Here is a 15290-nt window from a genome sequence, read left to right on the forward strand (position 1 = left end):
ACCACCTACAAAGCAGTTAAGGAAGAACTGTGGGTAGTAGGACAAGTAGTGATGAGAGGGACTCGCATTGTAATGCCTCAGAGCCTGTGGAAACAAACCATCATGTTGGCACACGAAGGTCATCAGGGCATGGTCCGTACTAAAGCCAGGTTGCGGGAAAAAGTGTGGTGGCCACAAATGGACAAACAGGTGGAGGATGCCATACGTTCATGCCACCCCTGTCAACTTGTGGGACCAAGATCAAAACCAGAGCCTGTGAGGTCAAGCAGTCTACCTGATGGACCCTGGCAGGAGATCTCAGTGGACCTTCTTGAAATCTCAAACGGTGAACACCTTTTAGTTGCTGTCGACTATTATTCTCGTTGGCTGGAGGCTATTCTCCTAAAGAAGACAGATGCCCGACATGTGATAAAAAGCATGGAAGCTATTTTCAGAACACATGGACTACCAGAAACTCTGCGCAGTGACAACGGACCACCATTTGCGTCAAAGGAATTTGAGGGCTCCCTAGAATACCTGGGAATAGACCACAAGAAGGGCATACCCTATTGGCCACAGAGCAACGGAGAGGTAGAACGCGCAAATGAAACAATTTTGAAGATAGTGCGAATTGCACGCGTCGAAGGAAAGGATTGGAAAAAGGCTCTTGAGAACTTCCTCTTCCAATATAGAGTTACCCCACACACTGTTACTGGATTATCACCTGCAGAACTACTGATGGGGAGGAAACTGCGTGACAAACTTCCACGAGTCGAATTCTCCAAAGACCGTGCAACTGAAGCATATTGGCAACAGTTGTTGAGAGAGAGAGACACTCGTGCAAAACTCAGCCAGAAAGAGTATGCAGACAGAACACGAGGAGCCAAACACAGCAATATTGAGGAGGGTGACAAGGTACTGTTAAAGCAGACACGTGAAAACAAGCTCTCACCAAACTATGAGCCAGAACCTTACATTGTCACTCGTAAAGATGGAAATGCCGTCATTTTACAAGACACAAACGGGAACAATAAGATGCGCAACATTGCTCATACGAAAAAGTTTATGGATCCTGGGACTGTTAAAAAAGCAGAAATAGATCCACAGCCATGCCTAGCCGAGCAACCAGCGCAACCCCGACAGGATGAGCCAAATCTCAGTTCTAGTCAATCAGCAACAGATACATCTGAAGCCGTATCTAGCCCCTTACCTTCAGTTGCTTCGCGCCCTGTGCGTGCCAAGCGAGCGCCCTCCTGGATGCAAGATTATGTACGCGCCTAGTTTAAAATTATTCAGAAGAAAATAAGAGACTCTGAACTTTCTTTTCGAGTACTTTATTACTTGGTTGTTTTTTTTAATAACTTAGGGGGAGATGTAGTGTCCCGTATGTTCATTATTATTATGGGATATAGTAGCGGAGAGAGCATGTGGTAAGACGATATAAAACACAATAAAGATTACGTTGTTGTTACAAAACGGAGTTGTACAGTCAATACGTCAAAGACACCACAGCTGGAAACAAAGATTTTGTTTTCAAGAAAATAAGATTTCTTGTCCAAGACACAAGGAAGTTTGACTGCAAAGCACAGATGAAAATGCGAGAAATTTTATTTTTTTCAGAGAACAAGGTAGTTCTACTCATGTATAAACAGAACAAATGCAATTTAATAAATCAGATATGCGGCATGAGTCCTTTTCTTCCATCCCCACTCAAAACAAGCAAACACATGTATAGAGGTTCCAGTCTGGTCTGCAAATGAAAAGGAGGAAGGTGATCACTGCAAAATAAAGCATTAGGGTTCTTATTCATAACATATTGATTATTGTATACTGATATCTAGAAATTAAGGTTGCAAGTAGCAGCCAGCTGAGTTATAGTTTGAGTTTCATCAAGTCCATTACTTTGTTAAATTTAGAGTAACCTTGTCTTGAGAGAGGAAAATTGAGGAGCTGTAATATACTTATCATCAATTAGGGACCACAAAGAAAAATTTATTTATAGAGACTTTTGAAGGAGAGGGGTAAGACTTGTGACAAGCTGGCAGACATATAGATAAACTTTACTGCTAAATGGGTTACAATACAAAGTGCTCAGTATTTGGATCAGCTATGGCTCAACTTAAACTTTGCTTTAGCTTCAAGTTTAATCCTTTGTGGTTTCCTTTCTCTGTGTTTATTTTTCACGTTATGTACACAGAAGAACACAAAAATGACAAGGAATGCTTTTGAATATTAAGAGGCTGGAATAAGCAAGAAACCAAAACTGAATTTTAAACAGTACAAAGTTAATTTGATCTTCCAATGTTATTTAATTTTAACCATTAATAGAATTTGCTATTTAAATTTATCCCCTCCATTTTTCTGGATATTGTGAGCAAAAACAAACAATTATCACAAAATGCATGGTATACAATGGTTTGATTCACCAATGTGGCAAAGGCCTTTCACTGTCTATCCATAAAAAGAGAAAAAATAGTTTGTAAAATGTAAGACATTCTGCATCTTGAGCGTATACTTATTCATCCAAGGTTACTTGAAATAAATGTGAAAGATTTATAGGATTTTCAGACCCCTGATAACAATTACTAATGTGCTGATTTGTTGTACTTAAAGGTTATGATTTTAGCGGAAATAGTGGAAGAAATTTCTGGACCTGGAATTTTGTTGCAAATGTCTGTTTAAATCAGTTTAAGTCAGTTAAAAACTCTCCTGTTTCAAGATTACATGATTACCACACCAGAACCTTTTGTATTCTATATTGTGCACCATGTTATGATTATGGTTTCAATAATAAAAGGTGCTGACTCAAGAACTTTGCAAAATATCTCTACATACAAAGAAATAGATTGTGGTTATGTACTCCAAATAGCAGGTCACATCAGTCTTCTGTAAGGAAGTAGCAGAAATTTCTATGGTGGTTTTGGTGGATGGAGAGAAACATCCACCAAAACCACTTTATTCTATGTGTTAAGAGTTATGATAATCATTATGAACGTTTGGTCGGTCAGCAATTGTGCACCATAAAAAATAATTAGCCAGAGCACTAACTGCTAATTAGTGGTATAAATCTTTTGTCTCCCTGAACATCTAACAGTGGCTATAGATGAAATTTAAAAAATATATTGTTGATGGTTTTGGTCAAAGTTTTGGTGGATGTTCCTTAATGACATCCACAAAAACTACGTAACATCTGGGCACCTTTTAAATACGTGAAATATCTGCATAAAATTGCGTAAAATGTTTTATAATACTACAGTCGAACAATAAATTAATACTTACCATTTCTTGAGTAAAAAGTTTTGACGCAATTTCCCAAACAAATGATACATTTAGGTCATCGGGATAAGTCGGCATGTTGTCGTAGCTTCGTAATTTTCACTTAGTATAACAAGTCATGAGTTGTCCATCATTCCATCTCAGTCCCTCTCGACCAAGGTGGTTTTGGTGGATGGAATCTAATGCTGACCAACTGAACGCACATTTACCCCTTTCCTCCGCCATCTTGAATGTTGTAAGACAGTGGAACCGAGTCCTTCTCTTTATTTAACACGTGTGAAGAGCATTGGTAAAGAGTGCCACGAAATTACTATATCCATAAATTTGGTGCCAATTTAGAAATAACGATAATCGTTATTTCGGTCTCGAGATCATGCAGACTCTGTTCCATTCAAATGTGCATGCAGTTTGAATAACACGTGCGCGGACAGAAGTTACGGCTGCAACTGCGATAAGAACGATTGGAATTGGCGAGAAGACAGCGGTTTACTAGCAGACAAGTCCAAACTTCCCGTGATTCAAATGAGATTTGGAGATACCGGTGAATTTGTGAGTCATAATGAATCAGGATATCACACGCTTGGACCACTGGAGTGTTATGGACTCATCTAGAACTCATGAAGACTGTTTATTAACCATTTAAGAGATAACTTGAACAGTTTACTCTCTCCGTCAGACCTCAATTATAGTTATAATTATTAGTTATATTTACATGTAATATTTTCAGAATCTCAGCAGTGTTGTGTTGTTTTCCATGGTTTCTTTTTAAATAGCGCACGTGGTAGACTTTTTCAAAAAGGCAACCAATATTGTTAAGAGCAAACTTGAATCGCTTAAAGAAACATCTTCCTTTTCGAATAGTCACCAGGCATCAGAGTTTACGGCAATTGCATAAGGCGAAAAGTAGCTCTGATTTGATTCTCTTTCTATATCAGAACTGAAGTCATGTAAAGCATGATATACTAACTAACTATTACTAACCTCATGTCACACGCACGAGGCATACTGTAAAGATCAGCTATGCAAATATTTTCACTTCAGGCTTAAAACAGGTGCAAACAAGAAGCAAGGGATTCAATGTTTTCCGTTTACTTTGAGGTCCAACGCTTAACCTCTCTAACAAAAGAATACACTCGTCGATGTGAATGGGAGAACCCATAATCCATCAAATATTTTTGCTCGCGTCCGATTGGTCTAAACGTGACTCGTGACCGAAAATATCCCAGCTACAAGTGGGAAATATCCCAGGTAATAACCCACCTATTGATGTTCGCGACTCAATTGGCTTCTGTATGTCATGTGGTATAAAATCACCGGACAGTAGTCACGCAATAACCTCCATATACGTCGACATTTGTCCTTCGTTAATTTCCGTCTAAAAGAAACAAAGCCATAATCTTTGTCACCTAACTACTCGTTTGGTAGAGTCCAGTGGTAATGATGTTTAAAAGCTGACCTCAAATGCTACTCCAAAAATTACAACAAAGTCAGCAAAATTTGCTGTCAACGCGCGTTACGATAATTAATTAGAGGGTTAGAAAATACATACAGCCCCTTTTGGCTTGCTGGTACGTTGGCTGCAAGCTGATAATGTCCACGGTCAAGAGATTCTCCCCAGAATTTTACATTTTCCCTCGAAGCTTCGCTTCTCGGCCTCATATTCGTCCATTAGACAATTTTTCAGCCGCAAACATTACCCGCCTACATACCAGCCGCCTGGAGGGGTTTATTTACCAAATATACCCCGAGTGATGTTATCCAAATTTCATACGTCACATCCACAACGATAAAACTATTGGTTCAAAATTTAATTCAAGATGAGAGGGGGTTTTTCTTGTTACAGAGAAATGAACATGTTTCAGAGGACAATGAAAAGTAACTATCCCACGCAGGAAACAATTAGCTGTTCGTAAACATTTTTCTTGGGCGTTGTTCCATTAGGCGCAAAATTATGCTCTTCACAACAACAAACAAACAACAAACAATCTGTTCCTCGTAGTTCACCATTTTCCTCGAGCTTTGCTATCGGTAAACTGTTCACATTTCGGGACGGATAATGTGTGCCGACAAATATCCGTGCATATTTTTGTGCCAAATGGAGGCTATTGTTTATTTATTCGTTACCACAAAATTGAAAGTTAAACTGAGTAGCTAATTTTATTCACTTAATTACGGTATACGGTGGAGGGGGGGGGGGGGTAAAGGGTTGAAGGATTTTTGGAATCACATGCTTCTCGGGGGGGGGGGAGGGCAGGGAGGGAGGATCAGTTGTCACTGACAAAGAAAGTCCTCTAACAGTCATATTTTCTGATAGCTCAAGAATTTTTCTTGTTTTTACTCCAAGTGTTCATTAGCTTATTCTGATCATCTATGTCTGTTTTACAATACTCAATCAAAATGCCCTCTTTATATAGTCAGAGTAAGTAACCTTCAGTTGTTTCCGCAACTTCAAAACTTCTATTTCTTGCTTGCAAGTGGCAATCTAATGGCACCTAACAAACAGGAGAGAAAATACAATTAACCATCTCTTGCAACAGGAAAAAAATTTAATATGGAATTTTAACAATTAAATGATAAACTACTTGAGCATGGAGACCACAAGTGTATCAAGGTGGGGGGAGGGGGGGGGGAAAGGGGACACAGAAAAATGACCATTCATACAAGCATAACTTACAGTACCAGTACCACTCAATACTAACTCAAGCTAATTGACTAAAATTAGGTACATCTTTTTACCTTGAATTTCACACCATCAACTTCTTTTTCAAGTTCCTTTTCCTTTAAAAAGTTACAAATATAAGGTCATGTAAATGTTTGTACTGAAGAGTTAAAACAACTAATCTATTTTAAAGCAAACTGCAACAGGGAGAAGATATGACTGAGAAAATCAATCAAACCATCTCAATGAAACCCACCATCTTTAAAAATTATCCAAATGACATAAAAAGATCTAACAACTAACTGTATATGCATTTTTTTTACCCTCAAAATTAGTCGTTCATCTTCTATCATGGTGGGAAGAAACCTCTGCAAAAATAACAAGATTTTACATTCACCTCAATGACCAGTTAATAGCCAATACGCAATTTAGGGAAATTATACATTCTTTGTGTTTGCTTTACAACAGTCTTTGATTGGTCCAGGGAACTTGCACACCACAAATTGGATCCAACACTAAAAACAATCACAACTTGGTTACTCATGTTTTTCTGCCCTTCACACAGTTTGCTTTTTTTTCTTTATGCTCATGTTGGCTCCTATTGAAATTTCTTCCACTCAAATTTGCTGCTGTGATTTCTATGGTTTGGGTTTAATTTATATTGGTACTTATATTTTTTCCCTTCACAAATTACCAAATGTCCTCTTGCACATTAGCTTATTGTGTGTTTTGCTGTCACTTACTGTTTTTTTTGCCTCTAACCTTCTCAAAGTCTTTTAACCTAAGCTTCCCAACACCCAGCCAGGTCATTGTGTTGTGTTCTTATGCAAGTTAACAATCTAATTTGTGATCATGTTTAACAGTTACAAGCCATTGCATGGGGTTGGATGGAAGTCCCGCAAAACAGGTCAAGTCATGGCTTCCTAGCACACTTCCAAAGCTGTTGCCTGCGGGGAAAAATCTGCCATCATTTTACAAAACTCATACATGCTTCTAATTCGTCGAAATACATCTTTGATGTAATTTTTATGATGACGTAATTTGTTAACCAAAGTAAAGGGGAGACGACCAAGCTGGAAGTTAGTCTGCTAAGAAAATCTTAAATTAAAGATTCAAAAGACTTTATAGTTGCAAACTTTCACCCCTTTTGGGGTCCAATAAAATATGCTAAATCTGAAAATGACTGTAAGTCTAGTATTAGCACTTGAATTCGAAGCCTACAGTAGATAGTCATCTTTGTTACAATTTTTCTTTTTCCCTCTGTTTGGATTTTGCAAGTGATTAAATTATTTGTCTGAGACATTTCATCGGATAGAGCTTGATGACCTCTCGTTGGCGCCTTCTACATTTCAATATATGCACGCGAATTCTCAATACCACTAAACAACAAAATGTTATGTATTATGTTAAGGATTTAAAGTTGTGCGACCATTACAGTCCCCTTCAGGATAAATTATATTAATACTCACTGTCGCCTTCTCTCCCCCTACCCATGGAGCCTAAAAACGTTGACAATCGTTTTATTCTTCAACTAATGGCCCACTCTTTAAATGCTCTGAAATACCCTTGAGCAGGAAACGAAGTCGGTCCTGTTTTTATTCATCAGAAAGGGCAACTTAATCTGGCGACGCAAAGCAATGAAATGATCAGAAAATACGATCTCAGGGAAATCATGATTCTTTTAAGCCATCATGTAGATAAAGTTTCCTCGATATGTTTTTACTTTATGATCATTTCCGGTGAAGTTTGAATATATATTGATAACGAAGCAACAAAGTGCATGTTGCTGCCACCGTTTTGTTTCAATATAGCACTTTGCATAAACTGTTGAGCAAAAAGTCTAAGCCTATTGATTTACGAGAGTACATGTCTGTTGAACTAACCTTACATTTTTTGGCGACGATATTTCCTTAGGTGTTCAAATAAAAAATTGCATTTTTTTTTTTTAGTTTATACAGTTTCTCCTCTCGATTAACTTAATTTCAAAGATAAAGCGTATTCGGAATGAGAGATAAAAGAAACGCATAAAAATATAATATCATAGCATCAACTTTTCTAAACACAACGTGTCAAAATAACTGAATATTCGCCAAAGTCATGACGCCTTCTCCTTTATTGTATAACAGTGGATTGAATTAATTAGTGTTTCTGCAAGCCGGGGGCATTCCACATTTTGACGCATAAACAAGTTTAGGCGCACTTAAATAATACCAGAGGTAGCAAAGATCTTCCGACGATCTTTTGGTATATTGACTGAAGTTAAATAATTTTTTTGGTTCCTGATTGGTATCCTTCTAGACAGCTATCGCTGGTAAAACCCCCATTGCTCGTTCTCTCCAATGTATTTCCTGCCGACAAGGTGTCTTTTGCTGTTATTATAGTGCACTAACAGACCGTTGTTTTGCATCTCAAGCCTACATAAGGCGAAGAATATTTTTTTTATTCCAGTCGAGCAGAACAGGTGTAATTCAACTCTGTTTGCAGGCTTTTTTCAAAGTGCACCTGAAGTTATCATAAGCGAGTCATCTGACCATTTCTCTTAAGTGAAATGTTATTCTTGGCTAGTTCTGTAACATGTTCGATAAACAACCTTCGCAAATGTAAGTTTACTTATTTGGATATCTTTTTTGAAACTTTTACCGGAAATATTTTTATGAGTAACTCTGCAATGTTTATATTTAAAAACAGTATAGTGTTTAATTGAAAATGCTAATAAACAGAGATGAAACGACTGACTTTTTTTGCAAATAAAATACATAATCGAGGCTCGCACGTTTCCGATCTTCACATGTCAGACAGACATGACATAGATGAATCTAAGAGGAAAACAACATTAGCTTCTTGTAGTTGGTACCAAGTTATAGTGTCAATTTATTTCATATATTGTTATCCTGCTGCGAGCCAAAATAGAACCAGTTACAGAAATATGAATAGTTAATAGTATTTAAACCTATTTGTATAGAAGGCATCAATAGACATCGTTTCCTCAGTAAAAAAGAAAAAAACAGTTTGAAAGCAATTCTTGTAAAAAAAAAACTAAAAAAAGTATCAGGTTTGTCAAGAAGGAGAGTTTTATTCAGGAAAACTTTTTAAAACTTACTGTTCCCCCTTTTACTTCCCCTTTAGTAGGAGTTTATCCCACTCATGGCACCTGCTTCATAGATGTGGCTATTAATTCCTAATTACTGACAAACAATTATAAAGGACCTATTTTTTAATTTGAATGTAAAGTCTACGGTATCATACAGCAACTCATTCCCGTGGTGAGAGTTCATCGGCCACCATCATGCTGCTTCTGCCACTCCTGTTGTTTTTTCCTTCTTTGTTAGGATTGTTGTTTGCCACACAAAACAGCGCTCTCTATCGATATCCAACAGGCCGTGCTTCGTTTGGTAAATTCAAGTGCGACCCTTTCTATTTCTTATGGGAAGAGAAACTTACATCGTCCATGGTGGAAGATAACTTGGACTGCACTTTCCTTTGTGTCGGTGAACCAAAGTGCTATTCGTTCAACATAGCAGTGTATCCTGACTCCAAAGGTCTTTATCTGTGTGAGTTATTGGCCACAGACAAGTACAGAGAGGCTGAAAAGGTTCATGCAAATGCTACCTTCCATCACTGCAGTCCGTTGGTAAGATCTCTTCATATATTTGGTGTTTAACACTATTCGTATTTCTTAAAATAGAAACTGGATGATTCAAGGAATGTTCACTTTGTTTCTAGTCTCCATGTGAAAGCGCTCCTTGTAACAACGGAGGTGTCTGTGTTCCTGAATATGAAAGGAACTCCTATCATTGTGAATGTAAGCCTGGATTTTGCGGAACTCACTGCAAACGTGGAGGTATTGAATTTAGTCTTTTACTGTTGCATGTGGTAGAACTGGAAGAGTCACATACTGTCATAAACCACTATTCTTGTATGTATATGGTTTACCTCTTTTCAACTTTTGGCTATGAATTCAATTCAAATCGGTCTATTGTACTTCTTTTCCCCGATAAACATTCCCCAAGTATATTTCCCGTAAAGAGAAAATAAATTTCGTGTTCATGTCAGGCACTTTATATTAAGATAAATGAAATCTTTTACTTCTAAATTTCTTATGTTCTTTGTTGCTTTGTTATTTGTTTTTCAGGAAATCGAACTTGCAGTGACATCAAATACTGCTATCCTGAGGCTAAAAATGGCTCTTATTTCATCGACCCTGATGGAGAGGGCGGAGTGAAACCATTTAAAGTCTTCTGTGACATGACTGACAAGGGCGGGATAGGAGTGACAGTTGTCAGTCACGACAGTGAAAACAGAACTCTGGTGGATGGGTATGATGACCGTGGTAGTTATTCGCGTAATGTTACTTATAATGAAACCAGTCTGATTCAGCTAGCAAGCTTAACAGCTTCATCTTCTCACTGTGAGCAGTTTATTAAATACGAGTGCTATAATTCAAGGCTCCTTCTAAATGGTAGCATGTTCGGCTGGTGGGTATCACGTGATGACGAGAAGATGGAGTACTGGGGTGGAGTCAACTCTGTTCCCTTTAAATGTGCGTGCGGGTTGAATAACACGTGTGCGGACAGCAGTTACGGCTGCAACTGCGATAAGAACGATTGGAATTGGCGAGAGGACAGCGGTTTACTAACAGACAAGTCCAAGCTTCCTGTGATTCAAATGAGATTTGGAGATACCGATCTCTGGGGCAGTGGCGATGAAAAAGGATATCACACGCTTGGAAAACTGGAGTGTTATGGACTCATCTAGAATTCACATTTAAAAGACAACTTGAACACTGTATTCCTTTAGTCAGAACTGAATTTACATGGAGGTCCATGATAATGAATTGGTAATTTGATTGTAATGTTGTGAGAAAAATGGAGAAATTCATAATGTTTAGTTAAAAGTATTTGAAAAAAAATTGTAAAACTTGAATCGCTTAAAGAAACATCTTCCTTTTCGAATAGTCATCAGGCATCAGAGTTTACGGCTATTGCATAAGGCGAAAAGTAGCTCTGATTTGATTCTCTTCCTACATCAGAACTGAAGTCATGTAAAGCAGCAAAGTAATTTCTGATTCGCGAATAATAAAAATATTGAAACAAAGAAAGATGTTTTCCTTCCTGCCTCGAATGTGTAACAAAGAAAAAAATGGAGATCTCATGATGAATTAAAAATTAAAGCTCCAACGCTCTACCCCTGAATCACAGAGCCATTACTAACCTCATGTCACACGCACGAGGCATACTGTAAAGATCAGCTATGCAAATATTTTCACTTCAGGCTTAAAACAGGTGCAAACAAGAAGCAAGGGATTCAATGTTTTCCGTTTACTTTGAGGTCCAACGCTTAACCTCTCTAACAAAAGAATACACTCGTCGATGTGAATGGGAGAACCCATAATCCATCAAATATTTTTGCTCGCGTCCGATTGGTCTAAACGTGACTCGTGACCGAAAATATCCCAGCTACAAGTGGGAAATATGCCAGGTAATAACCCACCTATTGATGTTCGCGACTCAATTGGCTTCTGTATGTCATGTGGTACAAAATAACAAAATAACCCCCCTATACGTCGATATTTGTCCTCCGTTAATTTCCGCCTAAAAGAAACAAAGCCATAATCTTTGTCACCTAACTACTCGTTTGGTAGAGTCCAGTGGTAATGATGTTTAAAAGCTGACCTCAAATGCTACTCCAAAAATTACAACAAAGTCAGCAAAATTTGCTGTCAACGCGCGTTACGATAATTAATGAGAGGGTTAGAAAATACATCCAACCCCTTTTGGCTTGCTGGTACGTTGGCTACAAGCTGATAATGTCCACGGTTAAGAGATTCTCCCCAGAATTTTACATTTTCCCTCGAAGCTTCGCTTCTCGGCCTCATATTCGTCCATTAGACAATTTTTCAGCCGCAAACATTACCAGCCTACATACCAGCCGCCTGGAGGGGTTTATTTACCAAATATACCCCGAGTGATGTTCTCCAAATTTCATACGTCACATCCACAACGATAAAACTATTGGTTCAAAATTTAATTCAAGATGAGAGGGGGTTTTTCTTGTTACAAAGGAATGAACATGTTTATCTTTTTTATAAAGTTGTACCAGAGGACAATGAAAAGTAACTATCCCACGCAGGAAACAATTAGCTGTTCGTAAATATTTTTCTTGGGCCTTGCTCCATTTGACGCAAAATTATACTCTCCATTTTCCTTGAGCTTCGCTATCGGTAAACTGTTCACATTTCGGGACAGATAATGTGTGCGGACAAACATCCGTGCATATTTTTGTGCCAAATGGAGGCTATTGTTTATTTACTCGTTACCACAAAATTGAAAGTTAAACTGAGTAGCTAATTTTATTCACTTAATTACGGTATTGAGCTTAGACTTTCATTTTCTTCTTCAAGTTCCTGCCAAGTAAAAAGAAAGACAGAATAGACAAGTCACATCAAAGGGAAAGAAGTTCATACCAAGTCCTGAAAACTTTTAATTACTGACAGAAGTGGTTAAGGCTTGCCACAGGAATTTTCAGGTGCTTTAAATTTAAAAGAATGTTATAAAACTTTTCCATTGAATTAAGTGATAAAAAGTTCAAACTCCTTGTTTGGAAACTTTTTTTCTGTTGTTGTGAAAAAAGCTTCAGGAATGCTAGACTCTGGATTGACTCTGAAACTACTCGTCCTCAAAAAGACCCTTTGCTTGACAAATCAGACATATCATTATCTTTGATTCGTAAATGGAGCAAATTCCAGTTCTTCAATTTGCCTTGGGGAAGTTCATCCTTATTCATTACCACCTAAAGGGGGGAAGGGGTGAAGGGGGTGGAGGGGGTGGAGGGGGGGTAAAGGGATTGGAAGATTTTTGGAATCACATGCTTCTCGGGGGGGGGGGAATGGGAGGGAGGGGGATCAGTTGTCACTGACAGAGAAAGTCCTCTAACAGTCATATTTTCTGATAGCTCAAGAATTTTTCTTGTTTTTACTCCAAGTGTTCATTAGCTTATTCTGATCATCTATTTCCTTTTTATAATACTCAATCAAAATGCCCTCTATATATAGTCAGAGTAACTAACCTTCAGTTGTTTCCGCAACTTCAAAACTTCTATTTCTTGCTTGCAAGTGGCAATCTAATGGCACCATACAAACAGAAGAAAAAATACAACTAACCATCTCTTGCAACAGAGAAAACAATTAATATGGAATTTTAACAATTAAATGATAAATTACTTGAGCATGGAGACCACAAGTGTATCAAGGAGGGGGGAGGGGGGAGGGGGGGGGAAAGGGGACACAGAAAAATGACCATTCATACAAGCATAACTTACAGTACCAGTACCACTCAATACTAACTCAAGCTAATTGATTAAAATTAGGTACATCTTTTTACCTTGGATTTCACACCATCAACTTCTTTTTCAAGTTCCTTTTCCTTTAAAAGGTTACAAATAAAAGGTCATGTAAATGTTTGTACTGAAGAGTTAAAACAACTAATCTATTTTAAAGCAAACTGAAACAGGGAGAAGACATGACTGAGAAAATCAATCAAACCATCTCAATGAAACCCACCATCTTTACAAATAATACAAATGACATAAAAAGATCTAACAACTAACTGTATATGCATTTTTTTTACCCTCAAAATTAGTCGTTCATCTTCTATCATGGTGGGAAGGAACCTCTGCAAAAATAACAAGATTTTACATTCACCTCAATGACCAGTTAATAGCCAATACGCAATTTAGTGAAATTATTCCATTTTTTTTTTTGCTTTACAACAGTCTTTGATTGGTCCAGGGAGCTTGAACACCACAAACATCAAATTGGATCCAAAACTAAAAACAATCACAACTTGGTTACTCATGTTTTTCTGCCCTTCACACAGTTTGCTTTTTTTTCTTTATGCTCATGTTGGCTCCTATTGAAATTTCTTCCACTCAAATTTATTGCTGTGATTTCTATGGTTTTGGTTTAATTTATATTAATGCTTATATTTTTTCCCTTCACAAATTACCAAATGTCCTCTTGCACATTAGCTTATTGTGTGTTTTGCTGTCACTTACTGTTTTTTTTGCCTCTAACCTTCTCAAAGTCTTTTAACCTTTCCTCCTTTTCTTTAATACTCCTTAGCAAGACCTGCTTCTCTTTAGGCCAGTCCTCCATTTTGACTGACATCTTCTAGGAAATGGGTTGCGTGGTATCGCAACTCAGGATTACAGCTTCATACCTATGAAGCAAAGACTGAATAACCACCTAAACCATCACCAGCCTGCATGAATATTGCTACCAGCTAAAAGACTGGTACTAACAATGTGGTTGAAACAGGGCACAGGAGACCAGGTGATAGTCCAGGCTTCTCAACACCCAGCCAGGTCATTGTGTTGTGTTCTTATGCAAGTTAACAATCTAATTTGTGATCATGTTTAGCAGTTATAAGCCATTGCATGGGGTTGGGTGCAACTCTCACAAAACGGGTCAAGTCATGGCTTCCTATTACACTTCCAAGGGGAAAAAAAGCAAAGTTTAACAGTAATTAGCACAGTCATGTCTAAGGAGACGTCATAGAAATGTGGCAACTTTTATACATGAGCAACATAAATCTGACTGCCCTTAAGAGACCTTAAGAGACAGTGATGTCCATGGATTTTGTCAACATTCCCAAGGATGTAAAAACCACGTAGATATGTGGCGCAGTCGTTGCAAAAATTCGAACGAAAATGCCAGTTTGCTTCGAAATATCGCTTCAGCATATAAATCATGAATCCTTGTGAAGTTTCTTTGTATTGACTCTACACACTGCGTTAGTTTTAATTTGAGGAAATGCCTGGAAAAGTCAAGCCGTCTTTAAAAACGTACATGATTGAATTTCATTAGTTGATCCTCATAATCAAACTAATCCTTTCATGAGCGCTTATCAGCAACTGTAGTATACCTTACCTCACGAAATATTTTTGCAGTTCCTGCCCTTTGAGTGGTCAGAGGTAATTCTTTATAATATCAGCGCTGGCGAGATTGTATTTATAACAATTGTCTCAAGATCCAAAGCCTTCCGATTAAGGGTTCCAAAGATTTATGGCTCAATATATGACCATCAACTGGTGATAACTGCTTACCTCTGACTTGCCTTATTGTGGGCGCCCCATTTGCGGAACGGCAGTCTTGACAGTCCTGCTCCTTACTTGTATAATTGACATATTTGTTCTTGATCATTGACATTGTAATCATCATTATTATCAGTATTATTGGCTTGTTTGAAATTTTAAATGTATTTCATCAAAATACCAAAAAGCAAGGAAAAAAGGAGCTGATAGAAATTACAAGCTTAGGGTCAATATCGAGCCCAGGGTTATTTCGGTTCAGCGGTATGGTCGCCAAATAATAAATGAA

At 37.8% G+C, this 15290-nt stretch overlaps 1 protein-coding gene and 2 long non-coding RNA genes across 6 annotated transcripts; 1 reads left to right on the top strand and 2 right to left on the bottom strand.

The window, feature by feature from the left end:
• Positions 1-5682: 5682 nt before the first annotated feature.
• On the bottom strand, positions 5683-6377 carry LOC149049366 (uncharacterized). Its single transcript, XR_016185056.1, has 3 exons — positions 6238-6377; positions 5992-6033; positions 5683-5737 (listed from the first exon to the last, which is right to left on the bottom strand). It is a non-coding gene; the product is annotated as an uncharacterized LOC149049366 (long non-coding RNA).
• A 2752-nt stretch (positions 6378-9129) lies between these two features.
• Positions 9130-11005, top strand: LOC149049367 (contactin-associated protein-like 2). Its single transcript, XM_089200732.1, has 3 exons — positions 9130-9545; positions 9638-9755; positions 10047-11005. Exons 1-3 carry the CDS (start codon positions 9201-9203, stop codon positions 10667-10669), a joined length of 1086 nt encoding a protein of 361 aa, XP_089056858.1. The 5' UTR covers positions 9130-9200; the 3' UTR covers positions 10670-11005.
• A 918-nt stretch (positions 11006-11923) lies between these two features.
• LOC113673399 (uncharacterized) lies at positions 11924-15256 on the bottom strand. Of its 4 annotated transcripts, none has more exons than XR_016185053.1 (6): positions 15017-15256; positions 13986-14130; positions 13540-13584; positions 13294-13335; positions 12980-13033; positions 11924-12317 (listed from the first exon to the last, which is right to left on the bottom strand). It is a non-coding gene; the product is annotated as an uncharacterized LOC113673399 (long non-coding RNA). The 4 variants fall into 4 exon arrangements; XR_016185051.1 differs by having other exon boundaries at positions 14841-15021; XR_016185052.1 differs by lacking the exon at positions 15017-15256 and adding an exon at positions 14841-15006 and having other exon boundaries at positions 13986-14144.
• Positions 15257-15290: the final 34 nt, after the last annotated feature.

Source organism: Pocillopora damicornis, chromosome 3 (genome assembly GCF_964200805.1).
Source record: "Pocillopora damicornis chromosome 3, jaPocDami1.2, whole genome shotgun sequence".
NCBI lineage: Eukaryota > Metazoa > Cnidaria > Anthozoa > Scleractinia > Pocilloporidae > Pocillopora > Pocillopora damicornis.

Excerpts from the sequence above, each read along its gene's own strand:
- LOC149049367 (XM_089200732.1), top strand. The coding sequence starts at position 9,201 with ATGCTGCTTCTGCCACTCCTGTTGTTTTTTCCTTCTTTGTTAGGATTG. Across the intron at positions 9,546-9,637 it reads TCCATCACTGCAGTCCGTTG|TCTCCATGTGAAAGCGCTCC; the intron begins GTAAGATCTCTT and ends CTTTGTTTCTAG. Across the intron at positions 9,756-10,046 it reads AACTCACTGCAAACGTGGAG|GAAATCGAACTTGCAGTGAC; the intron begins GTATTGAATTTA and ends TTTGTTTTTCAG.